This window comes from Solanum stenotomum, chromosome 3, assembly GCF_019186545.1.
Source record: "Solanum stenotomum isolate F172 chromosome 3, ASM1918654v1, whole genome shotgun sequence".
Classification (NCBI taxonomy): Eukaryota; Viridiplantae; Streptophyta; class Magnoliopsida; order Solanales; family Solanaceae; genus Solanum; species Solanum stenotomum.
The window spans coordinates 13,611,140-13,638,513 of record NC_064284.1 but is presented as its reverse complement, the minus strand read 5'-3'; the positions used below and the strand labels follow the sequence as shown (position 1 = coordinate 13,638,513).

Here is a 27,374-nt window from a genome sequence, read left to right as displayed (position 1 = left end):
TTCAAACGTCTTAATTTTGATACACATCTTATTATTCAAAGTTGTATTAAAAATTTAGATTAATTTTATTATTAATAATAAAAATAAATGGGGTCTTAATTATACTTCATTGACAATAGAGATCCGGAACGGGCAACAAATTGGGCGGGTGCCTTTGCTTATGAATCATCCGAACTGAATTTCAGAGCCCTAAATAACTCTCCGTACAATTTCACTGCGAGAAGACGAAGAAGAGCATGAGCAACGATAAACAGTTCGAATTCTGCGTTGTTTGCAAGCTCAATCACAATCAAAGACGCCGCCATAACTTCCTCCCTAACCACAAGAAGTCGCTCGCGGCGGTGCTCTCCCGTTTCCAATCGAAGCTTTCCGATATCCGGTTCTTCCTAAAAAACCCTATCCCTCTGCGCCCTGAGCATGCTTCGCTTAACCGACTTTGGTGTATCTTCTGCGAGTGTGATATACTTGAACTCGACAGCTTCTACGCTAGGTACGGAATGATTACTTTTCTGCTTGTTTTACTGATTTGTAAAGTATATGTTCGTTTATAGATTTTATGTTTGTTGGATATAGTGACAATGCGATTAGGCATTTATCTGGTGCGGATCATATGAAGAAAGTTAAAGGTTTTTTGTGGAAGTATGGTGGTGGAATGGACAAGGTTGATACTCTTCGGATTACAGAGACTGACTTCGCCAAGGTACTGGTGATATATTTCACATTTATTTGTATGTCACGCCTTCACAAATTTATGTTGTTTGGTGTGTGCAAGCCGTGTACATGTTAGGATGTCTCTCACTATCACTATCACCATCACCATCACCAAATCTTACAATTGACGACAACTATAACTGTACCTTAATTTGAAACTCGTTGCCCTCAGCTTAAGTTTTTCTCGGAGTAGAAATGTACTATAAAATTCGAGCTGATAAAATTTATGAGAGTTAGATGACGCTCCTTCATTTACCAATTTGATTAGAGCACTTCATAGTTATATCTTATTTAAAACTTAAAATGTATTTCTTCATTAGATTATACGTTGCATATATGAGAATTTCTACTGATCCAGTACTGTCTGTTTGTTCTTCAATGGTAAACCCTTTCTTCCTACATATACAGTTTTTTATTTGGCATTTTCTCCCCTCTTGATCGGGAGGTCTAGATGTGGATTATCCCTTTGTTTTGTCATTATATCATAGTGATTGACACTATCAATAAATTTTCTCTGTGGGAGATGTCATCTTCTAGATGAAATTTCTGGATATTTAGAAACAAGAGGTGAATGTTAGCATTTCACAGAGTTGCTGAATTTGATCCTCACATGTCAACTTGAATGTATACATATCATCTTGAACTTTTTATTTTGTTTAAAAGATTGTTTTCCTATCGTTCTGAGTCCTGATAAAGTCATTCGTCATGCATTCATATGTACAGTGGGAGAAGAAGTGCAATCTTTCGAAGAAGGGAGCTCTTGATGGAGGATCTCATGCAACGTCAATTGGACCGTCAAATGATATCCAAAATAAAACTAACTCTGACTATCTAAATTGTTTTGAAAAAGATAATATTCATGCTCTTAACGTTGATGTTTCAAATAGTGTTGTACCTTTACAAAATTATACGAATGAGAGATCACAGATATTTGAAAACAAAATGCATAGTGTTACAAATGGCCCTAATACAAGCAGTACGTGCATGGGCGTACAACTCGGTGAAGATGCTTGTTCCTCCAGTGGCGTATCAAGTTAGTGCCTCATAGTTTTCTCTTTCGTATGGTGGTATGATGTTTTTCTGATCTAATGTTTTGCTCACTGACTGATAGTGATCTTGTGAACTTCTTTTTGCACAGATGCCCAAAAGATCTTGGGGTTTCATGCCACAGCTTCTCACCAATGTCTTAATGGAGGTTCTGTAAGTCTATTTAACAGGCATATCTGCTATTTAATTTTCCTGTTATTTATCTTTGTGTTGTAAGCTCGGATACTAAGATCACTGTGCACTACCAGTAAGACATCCTATCATGCGCCTAGTTACCTTTTCCTATGTCCTTTTTTGCTCAACTTTGACCATCATAGTGGATGCTTTATCATTTTTGTCACACTTTTATCATTATTTGTCCCTATGTGTTCATCATTTTTCTGAACTGGTGGCACCTCTGACTATTAAGCATTAATTGATGGTGATTTACTTCATTTGCTTTGCTTTGGCCTTTTGAGTGCTTACAAGTTTAGTATCTTTCTTATTTGGTGTGTAATTACTGACTGAATTTGTTGAAAAGAGATAATAGCTTCTAGTTGTGGGAAAAGTTGGTCGTAGGACTGGTAAAATGTAGGGAATGTTAATAAACATGTAAGGTTGAGAGTATAGATATCAGAGTTTTGATATGACTACATATATATGCAAGTAAGCAATATTGGTTAGCCCAAATATTTGTTGTATTTAAAGCAGTGCTGTCTGATGAAACTTAGTATAACATTGCATGGCTTTCTTTATCTGGGAGAAAGACAATTACAAGAAAAATAGAAGGAACGATAAAAAACAAAGCAAAGTAAAAAGGTGTTAGCCTCCTTTTCTCCATTTTTCTGTCTTTGCACTTTTGCAGCTAAGCATGCCAACACGGCAAGCCTTTGTGTTTTTGGCCCACTTCAGCCTTTTAACCTTCTTATTTGAAGTCTGAACATTGAGAACCATGCCACTTATAGTTATAGAAATGAGTTTCAATCATGATAGGTGTCTCTTTTCTTTTTAATTTTTATGAAAAGTGTTCATACAAACGCGTGATGAGCTTTCTCGCTTAGATCTGATTATCAAAGGAACACATATAGTATTTGCCATGACATGATTTTCCCCCCTTGTGATGAATTTCTGCTTCTTCTCTCTTTGCTTTTGTTCTTCTTACAGTAATTAAAAAATTTGATTGTCTTCTTTTTATCAAGTTGTGACATATACATTTAAGAGTTCATGAATGTTTGGCTGGCAGGGATGGTAATCAGAGGCAGACCCATGAATTGAAAATGACGAGGGCACCAATATTTTTAATATATACATGTTATTTTTTTTTCTTTGTATAACATAGACATGTCAATTTCTTGCTAAAAAATTTGGTGTGGAACTCTTTGAAAGCTAAAGAAAAAAGCTACAAAAAAAGTAAACTGTCCTGTAACTACAAAAATGTCACAACAAAATTTGGACGAATGCTGAAAGGGGGAATCAATCTGAGTTAAATGGCACTAAAGGTCATTTTGTGCACCCCAGATCAACCAGTGCAGCTACTTTACCTTTGTGGTTTCGGGTGCCAATCATTAATCAAAATATATAAACATTATTTAAGATATATATACATATATTATATACATTTTTCCCGAGGTTACTAGGGGCAGGTGACCCTCCTACCCTGGGGGTAGATCTGCCTCTGATGGTAATCATCTACAAGGTGGCTATAATCATTTGTGCCAAAAGATTGCCGATGCCTGTAGAAATTGCACTTCCACATCTCATATATTTATGACATGCTAAAAACTTCCATTTAAATCATGAGAAAATTTGCGTGCCGTCATAATTAATCTCTTGATCTTGCTGGCCTAAGTCAGCACCGTCAATATATGTAAGTTGTATGTTTGTTCCTTATGTGCCATTGGCTCAATCCACCCCTTGTATAATGGGCTGCAAAGGAGATGCTTTCCAGGGCAAGGCACTTTTAACAAGCTAAACAAGAACCAATTTAAGAGATCACAAATACATGCCCAAAAAGTAAACAAAGCCATTAAGAACTGCACGGTCCAACCTTTCTTGTTGCATTGGAAACCTAAAAATCATTTTTTATGTTCTTACTGTTAATGGAAAATTCACAATATAACCAATTTGACTCTCATGTGCTAAAAGAGACGTGGACAGTTTTAAATTTTTGTGAAAGCATACATGGAAATTATTTGCTAACAGAATAATATCAGGTGTTACTTTTGCTTCTCAATTGGAATGCGGGATTTGGTTGTCTAAACTTTTTGTACTTGTAAGTTTTTCCTTATCATGTAAATCTCGCTCTGGTTGATTTGCCAGGTAACTTCGGATGGAAGAATGACAAAGGGGATGAAGAGTTCTCTGGGTACTGATTTCTTTACTTTCTGCATAATTTTATATTTCATGCACTTTAGTTGAGACTATATGTTTTAGTAATGTTTCTGAGTAGTAAGTTCATGTTTATGGACGTATAATATGTTTCTGGGTTGGTTATTATGGTGTTTTTTCTGTCTTGTTAGTGTGCCTTCACGTATTCTTACAGTTGAAGAATGGAAATTTCTTCTTCAGGTACACCAAGCATTACCCAGATATCTTTAACGTTTCAAGAAGATTCCCTTGGCAATGTTCATTCTGGAGCACCTCCTCCGTGGTTCAATGTGGCGGAAAAAAGTCAGCTAGATTTTATATCAAATCCCGGAAGAAGTGACCCCTTCCCTCCCAATCAGAAGAAGAAGTCGAAACTAAACCCAAACCGGGTTGGTGCTGCTTGGGCAGAGAGAAGAAGAGTTGAACTGGAGTTGGAGAGTAAAGGGGAGCTCGTGACAAACACTTTCGATGTGAACTGGCTCCCAAATTTTGGCAGAGTTTGGCAATCAGGTACTAGGAAGGAATCTAGAAAAGAATTTCAGCTGGGGAATCACAAATCTTCTGAGGTTGAAAGCCAACCCCAGAGTATGGTGCAGTTACAGCCTTATGTCAGCAAGCGAAAGGTAAGCTACTGTATCAGCATATAGTCGTTGGCTTCAACATGATAAATTCCCCCAACTAGTTCTTTACCATCACCAAAAAATCTCTAGCCTGGTCTTATAAACTGAAAACTAGGTTAGCATATATGAGGCCGTAGCCTGCAACTATGCTTAAGGGTTTAATATGCCTATCACTTCTATAACATTCATGAGGCGATTAACTCTGCAACTTTGCCTTACATGGTTTCACAAATTTCACGAATTCAGATTCAATTAGCTATCTGCATTTGAGCAATGCCGTGATATATATCTTCTTTCATTTCAAGCTGACTTTTCTGCAGCTACCTTGTTATTCTTTTAATGTGAATATAAATTTGTTACTTATGTCATAGTAAAACTGACCTACTTCCCTTTCTGATAAAAAAACTCGACTTCTTCGTTTTATGGGAAGTCCTCAATGGTCCAACAACTTAAGCTAATTAAAGGTAATATTATTTAACTGTTTCTAACTTCTGCTAATAATTTACCAACTGTCAATCCTTAATTTCACAACTCCAAACTATACGCGAAGCATTTTTCTTTCAAATTTGACATATTAAGCCATTTAAATATTTTACTTCACTGCACATGACAACTCAGGTCATATTTTATGGTATGGATGGAGCAATATGCAAGTCAAACTCCTTTAGCCCTGTCACTTGTGAAACAGTTTGAAAAAGAAAGCAACGGACAAATGATGTAGTGATAAGGGCTTTCTCAGTTCTATGACTCTCAACCTCTCTCCCCAAATAAAATGCCTTCTTAGTTCTATGCTTTTTAGATATCTAAATTCTTCATTGCAAATATGCTGATAGTTGGTTTTTCTTTGGTGATCTTGTCAGAGCAGTGTTCCCTGAGCGACCATTTATTCTGATATACTTTGATGAGATGTTCCCTTGTATGTTTATCTCTTTCTGAATAGATGCTTCATCTACTTCATATAGAACAAGTGTTTATTGAAACAAGGCCGTATTGATTCTTCCTTTGTATTACAAGTGTTCTGTTTATGACATTCGCAAGACTGATCCTTTTGAGTTTTGATTAATCATTGCAGCGCAAAGATCCTGTTGATGATGAGCTTGACTGACCTGCTCTCTATGGTGACCAAATTATGAAAATTCATGTGTACATTCTTCTTGATTTGCTCTCCCCACCCAAACTATCATTTTTTATGCTTTTTGGGTTTCCCAGTATTGTGGTATGAGTTGGGGTAACTAGATTATAGTAAAGTTCATGATCAAGTTATTAAAACCTGTAGATTGTTGTCATGTTAATTTTTCCTAATGAGATCTTGGTTCTAGCAAAATTTTGGGCACAAGTTGCCTATGTACAGTCTGTTTCTTGTATTAATGCCTTTAATTGGCTCAAAGTTCCACTTGTATTCCTCTTCTTTTTTGCTTGAAGGTGCCTCAAATCTCTTGCTTACAAATAATTTGAGATGAATGTTAGGAGGCGACAGTTTCTCTAATTTTGACAGTTTCCTCTTTACTTAATTGAAGACTAACTTCCAGTGCATTATAATATCACGAAGGCCATGTGTCAGACCTCTTATAGGCGTCAAAACTGTGATATCTTGTAGATTGTTTTTTTTTTTACTGTTGCCTTGGATCTTAATAGCTGTTCATGCAATTCAAGTTTGCTGCAGAGTCTCCCATGAAACAGTATGTTTTTTGTGCTACTGTTCCCTAGTTGACTCAAAACTCGTGTCATACTGGAGGGGTGTTGGTGTTGTGGGAAGGAATAAGGAATCATGGAGGATTCTTTCTTATCTATGGACTCTTTTCTCTCTCGCGTTATCTCGTGTTTCTTTTACTTTACCTTTAACTGTTTTTATACAAATTTTCTATATCTATTCTCAACTCTCAACCTGTGAAAAACTTGAAAAAACCAATAATGGTAGAAGCTAAGACAGTTGCGTGGTATTTCAAAGACGGTAACAAAGTTTCTCAACCTTTGGAAGTAGATGATATTTTATTGTATTAAAAAGAATCACATTGGCTTATTTAATAAGCAAAGCGAAACTGTAGTTACTAGTCGGATTGTATTGAGTAGGAGTAACCTTTAGCAGCAGGACAACAAAAGCTGGAAAAAATTATGCGTGCGTTCTGGTTATTTAGTTATTTGCCTCTTAGAGACTGTTTGGATTGAACGAAAAAAATAGCTTTTAAGTTAAAAGGTAAAAAACAGCTTTTGGTTTGTAACTTTTTTTAAAGTTATATTTTTAACTTTGTCAAACACTTTTAAAAGGTAAAAATGATTTACAAATAGATTTGATCAACTTTTAGACTAATCCAAAGATTCTCTTAGCAAAGGAATTAAGGAGAAAACAATAGTATAGGAATTAAGGAAATTACTACTTTCAAGACGATAGTTAGAGCGTATGTTACACGAATTATTAGGTAGGACATCACATAAGGTAGGTGTGTTTGCTTATTAAATTTTAAATTATTTGTATACACTTAAAATTAAAAGAAATAAATATCGGTTAAAATTAAATTAAAAGGGAGAAAAATATTCAGAGGTACGGCGTCGCTTAAGTTCCCGCCCAAGTGCTGTTGGAACTCATCGCCACATTGTAACACTACGCAGAAGCTCCACCATTCACCACCCTCTAAACCCCTAAACCACTCCTCTCCGCCGTCTTTCCGCGCCGGAAAATGCTTATATCCATAGTAGAAAGATCCTTATTTAGAGATAAAGACGGCGGTACTAAAGTCGTCAAACACCGCTTCTTAGGGTTCTTAATCTGGCAAGCACTTCAATCCACCGCCGTCTTCTTCCTCTCCAAAACCCTACTCCTTTCTCTCTTCACTCGAACCCCCTTCAAACCTTCATTTCTCAGTATCTTCGCTTTCATAGTTTTCCACTTCTCCCTTCTCATCTTCTCTACTTCCCTTTTCATCATCTCTTCTCCTCGCCCTCAACGCGCTGCTTCCCCTTTTGAGCTTCTGCTCGGTACTGCTCGGCTGATACTTGTTCCCATTTCTAACTCCCAGCCGCTGCTGTCCCCTGATTTTCGGCTCCGGGCGAGGGCTTCCATTAGTTTCGTGCTGTTTGTGGCGGTGTCTGCAGTATCAGCGTCTTTGTCTGTGATTACCCTCTGTTTGAGCTGTAATGCTTTCGATCAATTGAAGCAGAGACGGCTGGTTATTGGGAAATTAGGGTTTTGGGGTTTGCAGATCGGATTGTTATATGGAGTGCATTATGTATATAACAAGCGGTGGGTTTTGCAGTTCCCGATCATCCAGGTATAAAAGTGGCTTCTATATATCAATTTTAGTATGTTATTGCATAATGCAAGACTTGTATAGGAAGTGCCATGAATTATGATATTCGATGTGCTTTTTTCAAATGACTCTCAACTGATTGATTTCAACAGTTTTAGCCTTTTAATCTCAAATCAGTTATAATGAACTCACTATGTAATTAACAAGTTAACCACTCAATTCGATTATAATTTACCCCCTATCCAATGACAATTCGACTCAGTTTTGCAGAAACAGAAACTACAGCTCAATTCAATATAGAATGGGAAAATGCAAAATTATAACAGATAGTAACAACAACTACGAAAGCCAGTTGAAATCAAAATGGTCCAGCACCAACTCCCAGTAATCAGCTCATCACCAACATACCTGTAAAGGGATTGGAAATGCACAGCTTTCAGTAGGATCTATTGCTAGAAATGATTAGCTTATTCATTTAGGGATATAGCAATTTGATAAATTGGGAATTAGGAAAGAATTTGAGAGAGAGAAAGAGAGAGAGAGAGAAGAGAAGTCAGTGAGAAGAACACGGGCGAGCGATGAGGAAATACCAGATTTTTACATGCTCTCACACTGGAATTTTGATGTATTTATAGTTCACCCCTTATGCGATCCTCGCCCTTCATTCCCTTTAATCTGAGCCATTCACGTGTTGTAACTCCCTTTTGAAAAATGTCCAATTTTTGTATTTGTTTCATGTATAGACTCCTCGTGTGAATTGGGGCATTGATTCAAGAGAAAGCTAAATCTATGCATTCTCTACTGTAACAGTGTTCCTGCTGCTTCATGTATAAAAACTCAAGCAGAATTATTTATTTCGATTATTTGATGTGGAAATCTGGAGCAATATTATTTTATCATGTGATGGAAGTCCTTCATAATTATGGTATTCATGATAAGTTAAAAAAAAATTCTGCTTGATTTAACTATTTATAGTGGGTCTATTGGGAACAACCTCTCTATCTCTATGAGGTAGGGGTAAGGTCTGTGTACTCTCTACCTTCCCTAAACTCCACTTGTGGGATTACACTAGGTATGTTGTTGATTTAAACTATTCATAGTATCGAAGAATGAGCTTTGTTTTATACAACCAGTCACCCAATTGTCTATGCTTACTGGAACAGTTAGATGATAATTTTTAACTCCATTTATGAGTTCTCTCACTGCTATGATTCGAGCAATTTGATTTCTCTTTGATTACCCCACTCTCATTAGATATGCGTTCCATCATATAAATTGTAGTTTGACATGGTGACTATTGGTATCTTTTCGATAGTCAGAGACTGACACACAGTTCCATGTCAACAGCGTCCTCCCTTTTTCAGCTTTAAGATGGGGCTACCTTTAGCTGTTGGGAAAGCTCTAAAGCTTTCTGCTGCTGGTTATGTGCTTTCAGCTATCCTTGCATTTGTTCTACCTTATGAGTTTAAGGGTCAACTTCCAGTAGGAAACTTCATCACTGAGCAGATTCTCTTTTATATTGGAAGTTTTGTGGTGATTCTCTGCTGGGAATTATGTCATCATTTACACCAGGTCGGTCTCTCTCCCTCTTACTCTCCCCTTTCACTATCTCTCATTAAACACACTCGCACACCAGGTTAGGCTCCCAATTAGCTGTATATGTTCAAGCTGGTTATTTTTTTCAATAGCATCTGGAAATAAGCATAAATAGCAAAACTTCTGTTACTTTGTTTGATTATTTAGGTGTTACACACAAAACGGTCCGTCTTTGCCCCTCCAAAAGGTTCTGCAGCTGCTGAAACAAATCCAAGTGAACCGCTTCTGGCCGCATTGGAGGAGAGCACTCCAAAATCTCTTTTGCAGTATCTTGCATACCTTGACCTTTGTATGGTATGTGAAGGTAATGTTGATCCTTGGCGCCGAGCTGCCTTCTTTGAGGAAAGTGGTGAAACTTACAAAAGAGTCATTTCTGTGTGCTTGACCCCTGTTGAACAATTCACAAGAAATGTGAGTGAGGTTTTGGAAAGCTCTCCAGTTGATAACTCCTTGCAACTGTCTCACCAGTTACGTTCTCCAAATGAACAGCTTGCCGATTCAAAGGTTTATGAATCATTTGATGACTTTCAGGTAATCACTAATTTTACATGAATGAATGTCCTTAAATACTGTGCCTTTTTCTCTCTGGTAACTTTTTATTCTTAATTTATGAATTAGATTTCTTTCGTTTTACTGTCATTTGCATATCCTGAACTGCCGTTGGTAATATATGCAATTGAGAGTATAATACTTATTTTATATGAAATGCTAAATACAGTCTTAAACTGCATGCAGCTACTAGCTTGGTGTGCTCGCATTGTGGCTTCACTGACCGTGCATTCACACAAGGAGGACAGATTTGGTGTTGCTCAACTATCAGGGAGCAATGCTGCTGTTATTTCAACATTGCTATCGAGTTTATTAGCTGTTGAAACTTTGATGGGCAAGAAAACCAACTTACAGTCGTCAAATACTTTAATGGATCCTGCTGGTATTAAGTGGGCTACATTAAACCCTGGAAGGAGAGATTCAGCAGCAGGCATGGCAGGAAGAAGAAAAGGAGCCCCTTTTTATGCAAAAGCATATTCGATGGCTGATATCCTGAAGACTTCCATCTATGGTATTATCTCTGCTTTCTACGATGAGATGTCGCATAGTGCCAAGGCAGGACTGCTTGAGAAAGATTGGATCATCAGTAGTAAGCCACTGTATGGAACTCGTGAGCTCCTTTCACAGAAATTGCGACTGTTCCTGGACTTCCAAGCTAGCTAGGGCATGTTGCACTACATGGAGGTTGATTTTGAAGACGTTGTGCTTTTGTTTTGAGGGAGAATGCTTAAGAAGTTCGATAGCTCAGTCCTGGTGTGTGAGAAATGGTGCGAGAAAGAAAAGATTCCAAGTTATACCAGGTCCATCTGGTGGATGATGTCTGCCATTGGCATTCAGATCTCAACAATTCCCTCCTCTTCTCTTTTTTGGTGGGTAAAATAGTGGGTTAAATTTACGGATAATTGTCATCTTTGTGCATTAATTGAGGGATGTTTTAGGTTTGAATTCTTCTCTTTGGTATCACACACATAGACATCTGCATACTGCAAGGCTGTAACTTGCTCGTGTGAATATCTTTGGAATATTTGTTAGCGTTAAGACAAATATGTAAGCATAAGAATTTTGTTGAAGAGATTTCTGCATCTAATGCAAAGGTGAAATTGATATGCTCATGAACTTTTTGTTGTTGATCACTGGATGTGCAAGTTAAACACAACAGTGTTGTGTGCTCATCACAACTTTTGATTTGCTTATTTCTTTCAACACTCAATTGTAGTCAGAGTGAATTCTCCCAATTCTTCCATTTACAAACATTCACAAATATTTAAGGAAAACCCCCCACAAGGATACAACTAATTTCCAAAATAAAAAAAGAATCAGAAAACTCTGAAGGAATGTTGTCCAAACAGATTCTGATGAATTGAATAATAATTCACATATACCTTAGGCCATTTGATCCTGCCTTATAATCTCCTACAAAGTCTAATGGAGCATTCCAGTTAATTAATTAACTAACCCGTTTGGGGCTGAGTAAAGCATATATGACAGCAGTGTATACAAAATCAAATAGTGTATTATATGACAGCAGGGATATTGATTCCCCGTCCTTCCATCAAATATTCTGTTTGTTACATGGAGCTAAGGTGGGAAAAAGCCATTTTTTTCTCAAACGATGTTTTAGTCAATCAAGCATCTTTGTATGTGCTGTTTAAACTTTGTTCCAATGCTAACTGGATTGTATGTATGTTTAGTTACATTCTTGCTGCACTTATTTACAGCCAAGAGCCACAGAATTACAGTTACTCAATTCACCTTCAGGGATACTTATAGTTTGATGCCACTGTTTTTCTCACCGTTGTGCTTATGAAGACATTGCAATTGAATGAATATAAAGGCCCTCTGAACCTAGCTCAAAGGGTTCACTGGAAAATTCTATCATGACTTTTTAGGAGATCACAAGGCAGGATCTAATGGTCATGGTTACAGTGTTTTGCGAATTTCCAGATTCTATACGCACAAATTATTCTTATCCCAAATTTGGAGTATCATTACATATTAATTTGAAGAATAAAAGGTTCAATCAAATTTTGAATGGAAGATTCACCAAACATCTTCCCCTGGGCCCTGGCGATGAAAATCTTTCATTTATTGGAATTCATCACTTGAAATGTGCAAAAAATAAAAGAAGAAGCTTTTCTTCAAAATGCATATTGGAAACCATGCCTATTACAATATTTCTTCTCCTCCTCCCGCTACTTCTTCATCTTCTTCTTTTGATGATGAACTTTCTTCTTCATCTTCTTGGATGGACATACCTGGTCGAAGTTATATACAAAATTTGAGAAGAATTAGAAATGATTTTCAACCACCTTACTGATGGTTACCAATTTGTATTGATCTGAATTCGGGTAATCAACCGTTAGGCCTGTTGTTTCCAACTCAAATTCAGGCGACTTTGGGAATGGTATCAACTGGTGCGCTCCAGTTATGGGATTGAAAACACAACAACATCTACTTGGTGTCATAGTTAGTTCAAATTCAAAGAGAATCAGACCATTACATATGTCCAAAATCTCAGAGTCATAGGATGAAGTCGTCACAGATCGAGTGATTGGGTTTAAGGAGAATTTACTGAATAATCTCTCATCATAATTTGAATATATGAGTTGTGTTGAAGTGTCTTTATGACGTTGGAACAAAATTTGGGCAAATTCTAGATGAGATCATATGATTAAAATTCTTCGATAGAAGTTTACATTGAACAACAAACTTCAAGGGCAAGCGGGAAATGATCTCCCCAAGGATATCTTCCTGAAATTCCATAATACATTTCGATCTTATCATATCCTCTCTCTTGTTTGTTACGTTGGAATTTCGTTTAAATAAAGAGTCGTATTTATATCCAACTTCTACGGTAACTTTTACCAAAGGCTGTGTCCTTTAAATTAAGTCGTTTCATTCTTTGGTTATCAACAGTTGTATTTGAATCTAACTTGTACGTAACATTTACTGAGAAGGAAACTATTTCTGTACAGCAGTCTCCAAAACTCTCCTCTTCTCGGAATATCTGTTCCGAAAAGATTAAGTTTAAGTTTTATCTTTCCAATAGGTTTCAACTTTCAGGGGTACATTAAAATGCAATTAACAACAAAAATTATGTTGATTAAATTAAAGAGTTCGTAAAAAAGCCCACTTTTGCAGGTTCAAATTATCCTATGATTTTCAGTTTGCAGTACCTCAGGGCAACTTACTAATAACTTGTAACTTTTAGAGTCTTATTGCCTGTTATCAATAGATGTATTATTTTGGAGAGTAGTTTTTCTTTGATTACAAATATTTTTAGTATTATTGTGTTTATTGATTTGCTAATTCACGCTCAAATCTTCAACCTATTGTGCATGCCTGGAGTATTCGAGACAAGAGAGGGTGATTCGAGACAAGGGAGGGTGATGATTATTGTCCAAAATATGTAGCGAAGGCATACATTAGTGTTGTTATTTTTGTCTGAAGTAGATTAATATCAAAGATGACTGCAGAGCATTTAAGTTGAAGTAAATCTGTAGCAAGTCCTAATTGATTGTTGATGAGCAGTTTGGTGTTACAATTGTTCCATTCTTACTTTTAACATTTCCATAAATTCTTTAGAACGGAAGTCATTTTTATGTCATGATGCTTGTTATGTCAAGCAAATTTTGAATGGAAAGCCCACCAAACACCGGCGCTTGGGGATGCTAAAATTATTTCAAATTCATCACTCGATGCAGATAAAAGAAAGAAAGAAGTTTTTATTCAAAATACATACAGGAAACTACATCTATTACAATATTTAACTATGCCCTCAATCTTCTTCTCCTCCTGCTTCTTCATCTTCTTCTCCTCCTGCTGCTTCATCTGCTCCTCCTCCTACTTCTTCATCTTCATCTTCATATTCATATTCATATTCATTTTCATCTTCTTCTACTACTACCGCTGGAATACCTGGACAAAGTTATATACAAAATTTGAGAAGAATTAGAAATGATTTAGAATTGTTTCAAGTATAAAATCAGACCTACAAATTAGGAAATGCCACTAAAGTCAAACAAAGAAGGCACGCAATATCTCTATGAGAACCATTGGCTTAGTTGACATGTTTTAAAGATAAATTTGAAAGGAATCGCTAATCCTGACCTTTAATCTCGTTTAGGACATTACAAGAACTATAATACAAAATTGAACGGAAACTAACTGGTACCTTCGATGATAAATCTGTTGATGTCATTCAAATTTGCAGCAATATGCGCCTGCTGATCATCCGTTGCATCATTGTAGGGTGTGCTATGGACGGAAGCTAAGGTTGGGTGGAAGCAATGCATGTAAGTATTAATTATAGGCAACACTGCAACAGTTTCGTACACATTGGTATTAGTATCATACTCGTATAGATCATAATGCCATGTCTGGGGATTTTGTACCAGAAAAGACACTTGCTTGCTGTCGATCCAGACTGGACAGCCCTTAAAACTGCCTTCCTGATCTAAAACGAAGTTGTCCAAAGTGCGGGAAATGTTCCAACTTTTGTTTGCACTGTCAAAAGTAGCAATGTCTATGCGCGTTCTGAAAATGCATACAAGGGTAAGTAAACCTTGTGCAATCCCTAACCATTTGTCCTGACCAGTTAAAATTTCACCATAATCGAGATCAAGAAACTCAGGACGGTCAATTAGTGTAGCCTCTTCTCTCTTCGTATCAAAAGCCAGAACACTACCATCTTTTCTGAGCCAATACAGAGAATCGCCCCAATAAACATGTGGACCACAAACAAGTGAAGATAGGAAAGAAATGGTCCTCACTTGGATTTCACGCCACACGTCAGGTTGCTCTGATGAAAGTAGGTGAAACTTGTAGAACAAGTTGGAATTTTCCTCCAACTTATGGACGGTTACCAATTTGTAGCGATCTGCATTTGGATACTCAACCGCTAGGCCTACATGTTCTATATTATTTGGAGAAGAGTTTGGGTATGATACCAATTGGTGCTCTTCAGTCATGGGATTGAAAACACAGTAACACCTAACTCGTTCAAATTCAATGAGAATAAGACCATTACATGAGGCCAGAATCTCAATTACTTCGGGTAAAGACGACTCAGATTGAGTGATTGGGTTTAAGGAGATTTTGAAGAATCTTTTTCGTTCTGCCCCATCAAATACTGTATAGATGAGTTGGGTAGAAGAGTCTTTATGACGATTGAACAAAAGTCGGGCAAATTCAGCATCATGAGAAATCATATCTCTAACATCCTTTGATAGAAGTTTACTTTGAACAACTACCTTCAAGGGCAAGAGGGAGATTTTCTCCCTAAGGGCATCGAGTCCACGTTTTTCATTATTGGCCATATTTTCTTCTCCTCTCTAATGTTTGTTACGTTGGAATTTTTGTCAAGTAAAAGAGTCCTATTTATAACCAACTTCTACGGTTACTTTTAAATGAAAGCGTGTGTCGTTTCATTCTTTTATGAAAGGATAAGTCGTTTCAGTTTCCAACCGTTGTTTTTTGAATCCAACTTCTACGTAACTGCTACTGTGAACGAGAATATTCTGTAACCGTCTCTAAACTCTCTTCTTCTCGGAATTTCTGATCCAAAAAAGATCAAGTTCAAGTTGTGCCTTTTCCAATAGGTTTCTGGGGTGAAATTATTAAAATTAAAATCCAAATTACAACAGAACTTTTGTTGATTAAATTGATAAGAGAAAATTTGTATTAGATGAATGTGGAGCTATTTTGCAACAGAACTTTGGTTGCAGGGATCGTGAAAACACAACTATTTTATTAATAAAGCCTAGGAAATACGATGATTTGTTCCCTGTTGAAGAAATTCAGATATCTATAACCCGAATGCAAAAACCAAGTCCGTAGAAGAAGCCCTTGATGACTGAGTAAAGAAGAAACCTGACTGTTACTGTAAATGAATTTCAGGTTCAAATTATCGTATGATTCTTGGCTGTTACCTCAGGGCATACTAATAACTTGACATTAGATTAGAGTTTTATTTATCGCCTGTTATCAATAGAATCATATTTTGGATAGTAGTTAATCTTTGATTACAAACACTTTTAGTATTGTCACTTTTATTGATTTGCTAATTCAAACCTTAAAGTTGCGTCTACCTTTCCGTGGTTTATTATCCGATTCTTTAATCTCTAATATTGAAGTTAAGAGCTGATATCTGATGTTCCTAAACTAAATCCATTAAGTATCAATAAATCAGATACTACCTTACTTCTTCTGCATGATGAAAATACTACAGCGTCTTCAAGTTTTACATCAAATCCAATGCTTACCAAATAGACAGAATGTAAACATCTGATGTTTTATTACAAAATAGACAGAATGAATACAATATTAGGTCAAATCCCAATGTTTTCACTTGTAACCTGTGGCCTCAATCTCCTGCACCTAGAAACTTTTCTTTTATTAGTGTCAACTTACTGTAGACTTGTGACATGGTCAATCTGTCTCTTGGGGATTCAGCTGAACATGCAACTCCAATCTCGAGTACGCCAACCAAGCATTCCATCTGTTCTTTCTTGATACTGCCCCTGTATTCTTCTCCATTGGTTTCTTTACTCATCATCTCACCATGAAAAGTTGTTTTGTCTAGAATCTCCATTACTTTCTCTGGCAACGCTATTTCGACAAAGTGGTGGAGACTAGAGCTTGCTTGGAACAAAGTGTCTGTGGGTCTTCTTCCAGTGAATATCTCCAATATTAGAATCCCAAAACCGTACATATCTCCTACAATGGATACCTTACTACCTATGCCATATTCTGCAACAAGCTTATTCATTTTTTTTTTATAAATAAACCACTATTGTTACAGAAACCATATCTTATATTCACAGTTTTTGTTTACATAGAAACGTTACCTGGAGCTGCATAGCCAATGGTACCCATAACTCCAAGTGAGCTAAACTGATGTAGATCCGATCCATTACTGAATTCAGGAACGAGTCTCACTAAACCAAAATCACCCAAATGAGCTGTGAGATCTTCATCAAGAAGAATGTTCTGTGGTTTTATATCACAGTGAATCATGGGTGTTTGGCACTCATGGTGAAGATAATGAAGTGCAGATGCCACATCTATTATGATTTTCATTCTCTGAAGTATGGTCAAGCTACTCTTCTCATGTATCTCCTTTTCCGGATGTAGCCATTCGTCCAAGTTCCCATTTGGCATGAACTGAAAGACAAAAGCTTTAAACTCATTTCCCTTGAAATCAGAACTTGAGCATACACTGATGACCTTGACAAGGTTCCGGTGCCTAAGGCTTCTTAATGCTTGGCATTCTGCTAAGAAGCTTTTTGAAGCACCTTCATGCTGGAGTTTGAGTACCTTGACAGCAACAACCATTCTATCAGAGGCAAAAGTTCCCTTGTAAACTGTCCCGAAACTGCCAGAGCCAATAAGATTTTCAGAAGAAAATCCACCAGTTGCAGTGCGGAGTTCTTCATATGAAATATTGGGGTAGAAATGAGCAGATATAGACCTATCTTCTGGTGCTGGTTGATTGTTCAAATTTCTTCTCCAACAAAGGAAAACAACTAACAAGCCCAGGATTGAAAATGAAGCAGCAAAAACAATTGCCAAAATAAACTTGAGGGCAAGTACATGCTTCTTCCGTGTCTTTTGATAAACACAAGGTTGAAAATGAAGCTCTTGAATCCCACCACAAAGCCCGGAGTTCCCGATTAATACATCTGCACTCAAATTTGAAAATATTCCGGTGACAGGAACCTCACCCTCTAGATTGTTAAATGATAAGTTCAAGTAGAGTAACGAAGTAAGATTTGCAATGAAGTGAGGGATTGGCCCTGATAGATTATTTAGGGAAAGATCCAAGGATTGGAGATCCGGCAAATCTTCTAAATTGGGAATAGTCCCTTGAAGGGAGTTTCCCTTCAAATAGATCTCCCTCAAGGCCAAGCATTTTCCAAGAGTTCGTGGAATCATCCCCGAAAAAATGTTGTGAGAAAAATCAAGATAAGTAAGATGACTCCAGTTACCAATATACACCGGTAATGGACCCACTCAAAGAGTTATAAGATGCATAAATATCTGTGAGGGATGAGAGAGCAAAAAGTTGTTGTGGTATAGTTCCTGTTAGGCTGTTTTCAGAAATACCCAATTTTAGCAGTTGGCTACAGTTTCCTAATGTTGAAGGTATGTTACCCTCTAACCTGTTAAGTCCAAAATAAAGATAGACGAGTTCAGTGAGGTTTCCTATTGAAGAAGGGATGACCCCTGTCAAGAGATTGTTACCAAAGTTGAGACCTCCCAAGTTTGTCAGTCTTCCAATAGAATCTGGAATGCTACCTGTAAGATTATTGTTACTTATCTCGAGTAGATTCAAATTCACCAGGTTTGAGATCTCTCTGGGTATGCTTCCACTAATTCTGTTTCCGTAGAAGAGTAGGCTTTGTAACTGGCTAGAAAGGTTGACTGTTGACTGAGGTAATGTACCTACAAATTGGTTGTCTCCAAAATGGAGCATTTGTAGACTGCTGCAGTTGGCAAGAGAATTTACAAAGTCAAGGTCATCATGCTTACCATGTCCAAGTTGGTTGCTCCAAACGTTGAGCCACAACAAATTCCGTAAGTTACCAAAATCCTTGGGTATATTTCCAGTGAAATTGTTTATAGGAAAATCAAGCTCTAGCAATTTTGAAGCATTGGCCAAAGAGGACGGTATGGACCCAATGAATTGACATTTCGCCAAGTAAAGTATTTGGAGATTAGGGAAGTAGTTGCCTAAATCGGATCTGAGATTGCCAGAAAAGTTGTTAAAGGAAAGTGATATTAGTTCCAGGGATGACAAATTGTACAGTGGAAGAGGGAACTCCCCGGATAAGCTATTTACTGACAATCCAAGAAGCCTCAACTTGGTCAATCGAGCTAAAGAAGCTGGCACTTGTCCCTCTAGATTGTTGTACGATAAGTACAATTCTTCTAAAGACGTAAGATTTCCAATAGAACCTGGAAAGAGTCCTGTCAGGTTGTTATTTCTGAGATACAGTTTCACTAACTTCGTTAAAGATCCAACTTGGTTAGGAATCTGTCCCACAAGAGTGTTGTGGTCCAGGACAAGGTTCTTGAGCTTAACACAATGTGATAGATTAACTGGAATTTCCCCTGTTAAATAGTTGAAACTCAAATTCAAGTTTTGAAGCCTTGACAGCCTGCTGAGTTGTTGGGGAATTTTGTCATGGAAGGCATTTTCTGCGAGGTCAAGCGAATTAAGAAAAGAGAGGTTTCCTAGATGACCTGAGATCATACCTGCCAGCCTCATCCCTTCGAGATTCAAACGGATGACTCTTCCGTGTCTCAGGCCACATTTTACTCCAGTCCACTGACAGAAATGAACAGAATCATTCCAAGAGACGAAAACTCTTGATGGATCCTCAGTTATTTGGGACTTGAATCCAAGTAAGGCAAGTTTATCAGTTTCATTGCCAAGAAAAGCGGCAGATGCAGCCTGTTGGAGAGAATATGGGAATAGAAACACAAGAAACACAGTATGGATAGCCGGAAAGGTGTGCAAGTTAAAACTTGCTGCGAAAATTTCCATTCTGCAAAATGTCAAAAACCAAAAGATGAGACCTCTCTGAAATGTTGTTTTTGGTATTGGAGCACCACTGCATGGTATATTGACAAAAAAAAAAAAACTATCAACTTCATTGCTTTATACTATACACTTTTCTTCTCTCTAGAAACTTTTCTCTGACCTCTGTCTAAATTCAACGGAAACATTTGGGTGGGCAACGGCTAGCTAGCCACCCCACCACCGCCGGAGAATGAGCCTAACGGAGGAGTACTCCTCCCATTTCCCCGCCCTTCCACCAGCCCNAATGACTAAAATTGACAAATATGCACAATTATAAACAAGCTGCCAATGACATAGGCAATTTTCTTCAAGATTGATTCTGACTTTGGTGCTTGATCCACCTAATCTTTTCTTTATAATATGCATTAAGACTTATTCAGCTCTTGAAAAAGTCACAACCTTCTGGTGCAAGGTAAGGACATATCAACTAATCTTTTTCTTAATCAAGAGTTGGGCTGACTAACTGTAGAACTGTTCTATTTGAGTCAACTCCCCATCTTTTCTCTGTAAGTTCACTGATTCAGAATATAGGATATACTGGAGTTGCTATATTTTTTATTCTGAATTAAAATACCCTTGCTTGGTCTTCTTTTCTCACATCAGTGGGATGAATCCTTTGGTCTCCTTATATCGACTTTGAAATCCTCCGATGACCAACATGTGTTGCAAAATTTGTATTGCTTTAACATAGTTCTAAGATAGACGTCAATGCCAACATCTCTTCTCTATTCCTTATTTTTCGGGGGATTAATGATAATTGTAACCACGATTTGTCCGGGAATATAATATAATATGCGGATGATGCATTAATAAATATCTAAACATACACAAATAATAAACTAGCAAAGAATTTCTGCACCCACTTATATATATTGGGAATTAAGAAAACTAAACAACAATCAACCAAGGAAAGAATTAGAGCTAATTAACACATTTAATAGTTTGATGCATACTATATATCTAGTAGTGTCCAATTCATTCTGCTGGTTACATCCTCTCAATTCATATTCCCCATACAAATTTGTTGTATCCTCAACCTCAGCAGCTTGTTCATCACATACCTCATTGATGATCGAGTCTCGCTGGCTGTATATTTTCGATATCAGGTCCATGCAGCATAGCAGGGGCGGACCTATAGTATGAACCCACTTCGTTGTAAAATAACATTGTATATATATATATATATATATGTATATTTAATAGTTTTTAAAATTTTATATGTATATATTAAATTTTGAACCCACTAACACAAGTGTGAAGCTTAGCCGAGTGGTTGAGGGGGTTCAATTTTCCCAGCCAACCCAGGATTGAATCCCCATTGCCACATTTTAGTTTTAATTCATTTTTTTGATCTATAAAACGTTCACACACAATTTTGTCCTCTATGTAGGTGTAACTTTTGTCCTTTTAGTTACTTAGAAACTATAAAAAGTTTTTACTTTTACAATTAAAAGTCCAATAGTCAACAATTTTTGTCCTTTTTTTTTTTTTTTTTTTTAAAACTCAACTAAAACGACACTAATCCCTATTATTTTCAATTCTAAAAACCCTTTTGTTTTCTTCTTTGTTGAAATCTTCTTGAACCTCTCTTACTTTTCCCCCCAAAATTTTGAGCATATTTTTTTATTGAAGGAAAAAAATTCTCCCTGTCTTTCAAATCTCGCATCAATAGTCAATATCCATCAAGTGTGTTTTTCGCTCTTAATTCTAGTCTTTATATATACATATATGATTATTGTGGTTATTTTTTATTTCTTCAACTAAAAAATTCCTAATAATTTTAAAATCAACAAAAAATTACAAATAATATTAGGTATATTTCTATGTATTCGATTCTAAAATTAAGGTTATAATTATTTTGTTTAATATTTTGTTTTTATTTGTTAAATGTTGAATGAAGAGAAATCATTCATAATATTCTTTTATCTTCTTAGTTTATATTGAAGCCTAGTTTTTTGTCCATCTTGTTATTTGCCATCTCATTCATAAGTCAATGTAATTTTTTTCAAATGTATTAACATTGTTTAGTATAGTCAGATATGTATGCTGTTAGCCTCATAAAAATTACAAATAATATTAGGTATATTTTTATATCTTGAACCCACTTCGTGAAAATCCTGGGTCCGCCACTGCAGCATAGCGTGATAATTCCCATAACATCTTGATCACCTATAACATGATCCTTTTTATGACTTGAAATCCAACTGATAAGCAATACTTTCAACTCTATGTCCTTCAGTAGTCCACCTGTTTATTGGTGCAATTATTGGCTCATAAGTGATAGTAGTGTTCTAGCTTTTGATACAAAGAGAGAAGAGGCTATACTAATTGACCATCCTGAGTTTATTGATCTTTGTGCATCATCACTATGATTGATTGAAGCGAACACAATGATCGATAAACTCAAAATAGTCAACTAGTATATCCTATACTCTCTTTGTATCAAAAGGTAGAACACTACTGCCACTTATGAGACAATATAGAAAATTGTTCCGATAAACAAGTGGACTACGCCAAAGACCAAATAGTTGAAAGTATCCCCTATCAGTTGGATTTCACGTCATAAATCAGATCACTCTTATGGAAGTACGTGAAATTTGTAGAACAAGTTGGAATTTTCAGCCAACATATTGATGATTACCAATTTGTATTGATTTAAATGCGGGCAAAGAGATGATTTTATTAATAATGAATAGGGTATCTATACAAGAGGGTGGAACATTACGATAGGAAAGAATAAAAAAATTATTAATTAAAATAAATGACAATCTTTACCGTAATGAATAAAGATCAAGAAAGAAAATCAATACAATTAATCAAAAAGAAATGTCAATCTTTACCGTTATGAATAAGAATCAAGAAAGAAATCAATACAATCAATCAAAATATATGACAATCTTTACCGTTATGAATAAGCTAAAATTGAGAAACTAAATCTTTTATCATCATCATCTTACGAAAATGCCCATAAAAATTAACTAACAATTATACTCTTTATTAATAAAAAAATATTACTACCTCTTATTAAATAATAAATTATACTTATGAATTTAGCACTTTTGATTTCTGATAATCACTTTTTTCAACTGCATTCATGCTACAATTATTGTATGCTCCTTTGCGGTTCTAGTACTTGTCACGCCCCGAGCCTACACCCTGGACGTGGCCGGCATTCGAAGACCATTACTGGCCCCAAGCGAACCCTTGGCCTGGCTTTCTTAACTTAGCAGAAACCTAACTCAACAGAATAATTCTATGCAATGCAAGGGCATAAAACAACTTAACTGATAAAATCTGGCCAAAAAGGCAACTCGAGTCCCAAAAATAGAATATTTACTTATACACATAGATGAGAGACTCAAAACTAACTAACTGACTGACTGTCTATGAAGCCTCTATAACACTGAGATGGATGTTGGGACAGACCCCACAACATCCTAATAAAACAAAACTAAGAGAACAAAATAACCGAGTCCTCCGAAATGCAAAAAGGCTCACCACCGACTCTGGAGTGCTCAGCTGGATCAACGGCATGCTGGATGCTGGTCCTTGGTACCTGTGTTTGCATCGTAATAAGATGCAGGCCAACTGGCATCAGTACATTGAATGTACGAGTATGTGAGCTGGAAAACTAAGCAACATAGGCTAGAAGGAAATCTAGAAGAAACTGAAAAGCTTACCTGGCTCAACTCAACTCAACTCAACCTGACTGACTTCTTTCAATATAAGGCAATTTAAAACAAGTGTGATATAAAGAAAGGCTGCTTAAAACATGTTATAAACTCTGTGTGTATACAAAGATACAATAAGCCTGAGATGTATATAGAAATACAAATGAACTGATGTATATAAAAATACAATAATTTCTGTGGGAGTTTCTCTAACCGACAACCATCACATAAGAGCTATAGTGATGATATAACGATCAACCTCACGTCGCCAGAGCATCCTATACCCGGCCAAAGGTATAGGACCTGAACTGCCTAATGGATCCACTAGTCTAATCTGAAAAGGATTCATCTAAAAAGTATGGACCTCTTCTACCCATGATGGCTACATGGTTCTATGGGGGCTGTAGGTTCTTTGAACGCTCCCCCAATTCGGTGCTCGATACTACTCCCAAAAATGTACTGGCTCTTATGTTTTTAAAACATATGTCTTCCTGCTGATTTGAGATAATTACTCAAAAACTTAGCTCAAAAGCTATCTTGGAAATCTCAGTTTCCTCTCTTGCTTCATTTAGAAAGCGATAACTCTTTTTCTGGAAAACAAGCCCGAAGGCTCTTTGGAAATCTCAGTTCCCAATCTTGTTTAAATGTGAAAACATTTCTTTAAAACTTCTTTGGGAATACTTAGTTCCCTAATAACTTTTGAGAAATGAACTCAACTTTATACTCTTGACTTAACTTGAAACTCTATACTCTTTGCTTGACTTGAAACTTGAGCCTTAAAATGAAGTTAAAACGTTCAATAAAGACTCTTGAACAACTTTGAAAACTTGCTTTGACTTACTTCTTAATTTCTAGACTTGACTTCTAACTTCACTTGACTTTGATCCGAACTCGCCTTGAATTGGATTATGGATTCAAGGTATATGATCACACGTTTATGGATGAGTTCTTGACGTTTAGACGTACATTGGAGTATTGGAAACAACTATGAAACATAGGTATAATGCCAAGGAACATGCATGAAAAAATGGGGAAAGAATGGGAAAGGTTGGCGTCCTTGGCGCTCTGAGAGGCACGGGGCGCCAGACCACAAAGCTCAAAAGGGGCCTGCTGGCGCTCTGCTAGGCGCGCCGCCCCAAGGCCTGGACTTCAGAGTCCTTTTTGGGGCGTGCTGGCAAGCGCGACGCACCACCCCTTTTCCCCGAAAACTCGACTTTTCTTCCTCCTTTGTCCAACTCTAAACCACCCTAACTTCAAGGGTTTCAACTCCAAACACTAAGAATCATAAAATCCCTCAACATACAAGAGATTCAACTCAAAAACACAACCAAATCATGTACTAAACCAACAAGAACTTCAACAACACAACCAACAACTTCAACAACACAACCAATCTTTTTCTCGGAAATAAAATGAGTTAGGTGTGTGGGGAAAAGAGCCAATCCAACACTATGAACTCACATACCTAGTAGGGATCACCCCCGACGATATCCACGACGATCTTTGACGAAACCTTGCTTGGTCTTCTCTTTCTCCTCTTCTTCTCCTCTTCACTCACAAACCCTCACTCTCACTCTTTTAAAAAGGGAAGAACTGATCAAAAAATCAGTCTAACACACTAATATAACCAAAAGAATTGGTTAGGGAAAAGACCAAAATATCCTTACAATTTCCGGACGGACTTCCCTGCCAACTGCCCAACTTCCAAAGGGCATAACTCACTCATACGAACTCGGAATCGAGCAAACTCGGTGGTGTTGGAAAGATCATTCCACGAGCTTCGCAAACATGACTGGAACTACACATAAATCATCCTGAGATAGAAGTTATAACTGTTCAAAGTTGGCTAAAAACTCACTTTTTCCCATAACCAACCAAATTTTTTCCAGATTTTTTTTTCCCTTCCAAAAATGACTATTTCCAATTCTAAGCCTCTTCATAGTTATTTCAAATTGCCGGATGTTACAGTACTATTGAACTCATCCATGGTCAATGTCTTCATACACTTTCCCTTATTTATTAAAAAAATGCTTAATGCTATAACCCATTTTAACTCGAGGCCAAACGATGTACAACATATTAGTGAATTAGGACAACTATTTTGCTAAAGTAATGCTAAGTTAAGTTTGAATTATTATTTAACCTTGTGGAATTATAGGTAAAAGTTCTAATTATCCTAAAGGGAAGACACACATACTTTAAAATCCGTTAAAAATGATTAGCCGGTCAAAACTTAGGTTAATTAATATTAAAAAAGAGCAAATTTTAAAGGAATATGTTATAAATACTTGTGATATGTATCTTGAAAATAAAATCACTCATATTTTGCAACAAATCAGAAAAGTAACCTTATGTGATTCTAGGTAAGAGTTTTAATTATCCTAAAAGGAAGACACACATTATTTAAAATCTGTTAAAAATGATTAGCCGGTCAAAGCTTAGGTTAATTAATTAAAAAAAAAGAAAAAGAAAAAGATCAAATTTAAAAGGAATATATTATAAATACTTGTGATATGTATCTTGAAAATAATATCCCTCATATTTTGCAACAAATCAGAAAAGTAATAAAACCAAAGTAGATCCAAGAAACCTTTATCCAACCAATTGAAAACTTATCCATCTTTAGTAAAATTTCACGTTCCCTTTTTTGGAATGGTTTAAGACCTTCAACAGAACTTGCTCATTAGACATTTCATAACCAAAAGCTTTTTAGTATAGGGGTTTAGTCAATTTTTTTTAAAACTTAATGGATCTAATCTAGGTGTAATTAATCTATTTTTTTAAAACGGTTTGTCAAAAACATGAAAATTCCACGAGACCCAACATAACTAATATGTTAAAGACTAAAGTAGCTAGTCTAAAAAATGTAGAAAGGGCAAAGAGCAAATAAGTGTCATATAATACAAAGTCAAAATATCGGCAAGAACACAAACATAATAAAGTAATGACTAAAAGAGAAAAGAAAGAATTAGATTTCCAGATTTCTTTGCTACTTTGCCATGTCTATTTGCATGTGCTTTTGAGAAGCGGGAGACACAAAGTGGAAGAGAGGATGCATGCTTTCAAATCTAGCAATGGTGCTGAGTCTTGAAATGAGACTTCATGCACAGTAAAAGTCTTTTATGAAAGACTCCAATTAGCTCCGAAAGTGTTCATGTAAATAAAGAGAGTAAGGAAATTAGTAAGACGATTCAACTTTAAATGATAGTGAATAAATCAAATATATATAGAGCTAAGTAAAGTCATAAAACGAATATATATGCCATCCAAAACATGAAAATGTGAAAATGCCTATCAAGATATGCCTCCCGCAATTGGTAACTTTAAACCAAACTTAAAACAGCCAATCCACCATTCATGTCTTTTAAGCACAAAATTAATAGTCAAGTTCAACAGGTTTAAGCTACAAAACATTACTTTTCAATCCCTGATCCTTCCACAGTTTACCCAGCCATCACTAAATAATTTAGAAGGAAACTTATACATAAAACTCTACTAACTAATGGATTAGGGAAAGATGTTAAAATCTATATTTTTTGTGCGCATAGAGATAAGATAGGAATCTACCGAGCATGCCTAGGATCATGATTTTTCTTGCACTAATTTTATTTTTAGAAAAATATGTAACCTACATAACATTTCTAACTTAGCAAGAGCAACACTCGATCTCTTTTAACATACTTTTACATATGACTACATGAGCTGCAAAATTTCATCATATAAAGTCATCAAATAAACATTTAACTTGGACCGACATACTGATTTCAAGTGAAGATTTAATCACCTGACGAAACGAAACCATTTCTTAAATAAATGACAGCTAAAACCTGAAAGGAATATGGCTTCAGATCTATACAGAACTCGAACGAATTTTGTAGTCACATATAATAATTTTAGCTAAGTAAGTAACGTTAATGGCAAGTTGTGATTTTCTTATGATATGAATAACAGTTTAATGTCACCTGTTGCGGGCAGTGAATGAGAGCTAGAGCGAGTCCGACAT

At 36.3% G+C, this 27,374-nt stretch overlaps 4 protein-coding genes across 6 annotated transcripts; 2 read left to right on the top strand and 2 right to left on the bottom strand.

Moving 5' to 3' along the window:
- The first annotated feature begins 133 nt into the window (after nucleotides 1-133).
- On the top strand, nucleotides 134-6,142 carry LOC125860221 (TITAN-like protein). Of its 3 annotated transcripts, none has more exons than XM_049540144.1 (8): nucleotides 134-490; nucleotides 574-700; nucleotides 1,435-1,744; nucleotides 1,850-1,911; nucleotides 4,057-4,102; nucleotides 4,306-4,727; nucleotides 5,590-5,640; nucleotides 5,797-6,142. In XM_049540144.1, the coding sequence occupies exons 1-7, from the start codon at nucleotides 237-239 to the stop codon at nucleotides 5,614-5,616; spliced, it is 1,248 nt and encodes a 415-aa protein (XP_049396101.1). In that variant the 5' UTR covers nucleotides 134-236; the 3' UTR covers nucleotides 5,617-5,640; nucleotides 5,797-6,142. The 3 variants fall into 3 exon arrangements, with proteins under 3 accessions (XP_049396101.1, XP_049396102.1, XP_049396100.1); XM_049540145.1 differs by having other exon boundaries at nucleotides 5,585-5,640; XM_049540143.1 differs by lacking the exon at nucleotides 5,590-5,640 and having other exon boundaries at nucleotides 5,797-6,133.
- A 1,113-nt stretch (nucleotides 6,143-7,255) lies between these two features.
- LOC125860268 (uncharacterized) lies at nucleotides 7,256-11,269 on the top strand. Its single transcript, XM_049540198.1, has 4 exons — nucleotides 7,256-7,990; nucleotides 9,317-9,541; nucleotides 9,713-10,096; nucleotides 10,301-11,269. The coding sequence occupies exons 1-4, from the start codon at nucleotides 7,400-7,402 to the stop codon at nucleotides 10,775-10,777; spliced, it is 1,677 nt and encodes a 558-aa protein (XP_049396155.1). The 5' UTR covers nucleotides 7,256-7,399; the 3' UTR covers nucleotides 10,778-11,269.
- Nucleotides 11,270-12,280: 1,011 nt separating this feature from the next.
- Nucleotides 12,281-15,432, bottom strand: LOC125858703 (putative F-box/kelch-repeat protein At1g20790). The gene is made up of 2 exons (XM_049538523.1): nucleotides 14,289-15,432; nucleotides 12,281-12,369 (listed from the first exon to the last, which is right to left on the bottom strand). The coding sequence occupies exons 1-2, from the start codon at nucleotides 15,430-15,432 to the stop codon at nucleotides 12,281-12,283; spliced, it is 1,233 nt and encodes a 410-aa protein (XP_049394480.1).
- Nucleotides 15,433-16,297: 865 nt separating this feature from the next.
- On the bottom strand, nucleotides 16,298-23,268 carry LOC125858702 (putative receptor-like protein kinase At3g47110). Its single transcript, XM_049538522.1, is given in 5 exon segments — nucleotides 16,298-16,864; nucleotides 16,963-18,124; nucleotides 18,126-19,731; nucleotides 19,879-19,948; nucleotides 23,199-23,268. Coding segments are annotated over 5 exon segments (3,294 nt in total). The 3' UTR covers nucleotides 16,298-16,478.
- Between the last annotated feature and the right edge of the window lie 4,106 nt (nucleotides 23,269-27,374).

Bases quoted from the DNA above. Each gene is read 5' to 3' on its own strand.
- LOC125860221 (XM_049540143.1), top strand. From the start codon at position 237: ATGAGCAACGATAAACAGTTCGAATTCTGCGTTGTTTGCAAGCTCAAT. The intron at 1,745-1,849 runs GTTAGTGCCTCA...CTTTTTGCACAG, and splicing joins TTCCTCCAGTGGCGTATCAA to ATGCCCAAAAGATCTTGGGG. The intron at 4,103-4,305 runs GTACTGATTTCT...TTTCTTCTTCAG, and splicing joins GGGGATGAAGAGTTCTCTGG to GTACACCAAGCATTACCCAG.
- LOC125858703 (XM_049538523.1), bottom strand. From the start codon at position 15,432: ATGGCCAATAATGAAAAACGTGGACTCGATGCCCTTAGGGAGAAAATC. The intron at 12,370-14,288 runs GTACCAGTTAGT...AACTTCGACCAG, and splicing joins CAACAGATTTATCATCGAAG to GTATGTCCATCCAAGAAGAT.
- LOC125860268 (XM_049540198.1), top strand. From the start codon at position 7,400: ATGCTTATATCCATAGTAGAAAGATCCTTATTTAGAGATAAAGACGGC. The intron at 7,991-9,316 runs GTATAAAAGTGG...CCATGTCAACAG, and splicing joins TGCAGTTCCCGATCATCCAG to CGTCCTCCCTTTTTCAGCTT. The intron at 10,097-10,300 runs GTAATCACTAAT...AACTGCATGCAG, and splicing joins AATCATTTGATGACTTTCAG to CTACTAGCTTGGTGTGCTCG.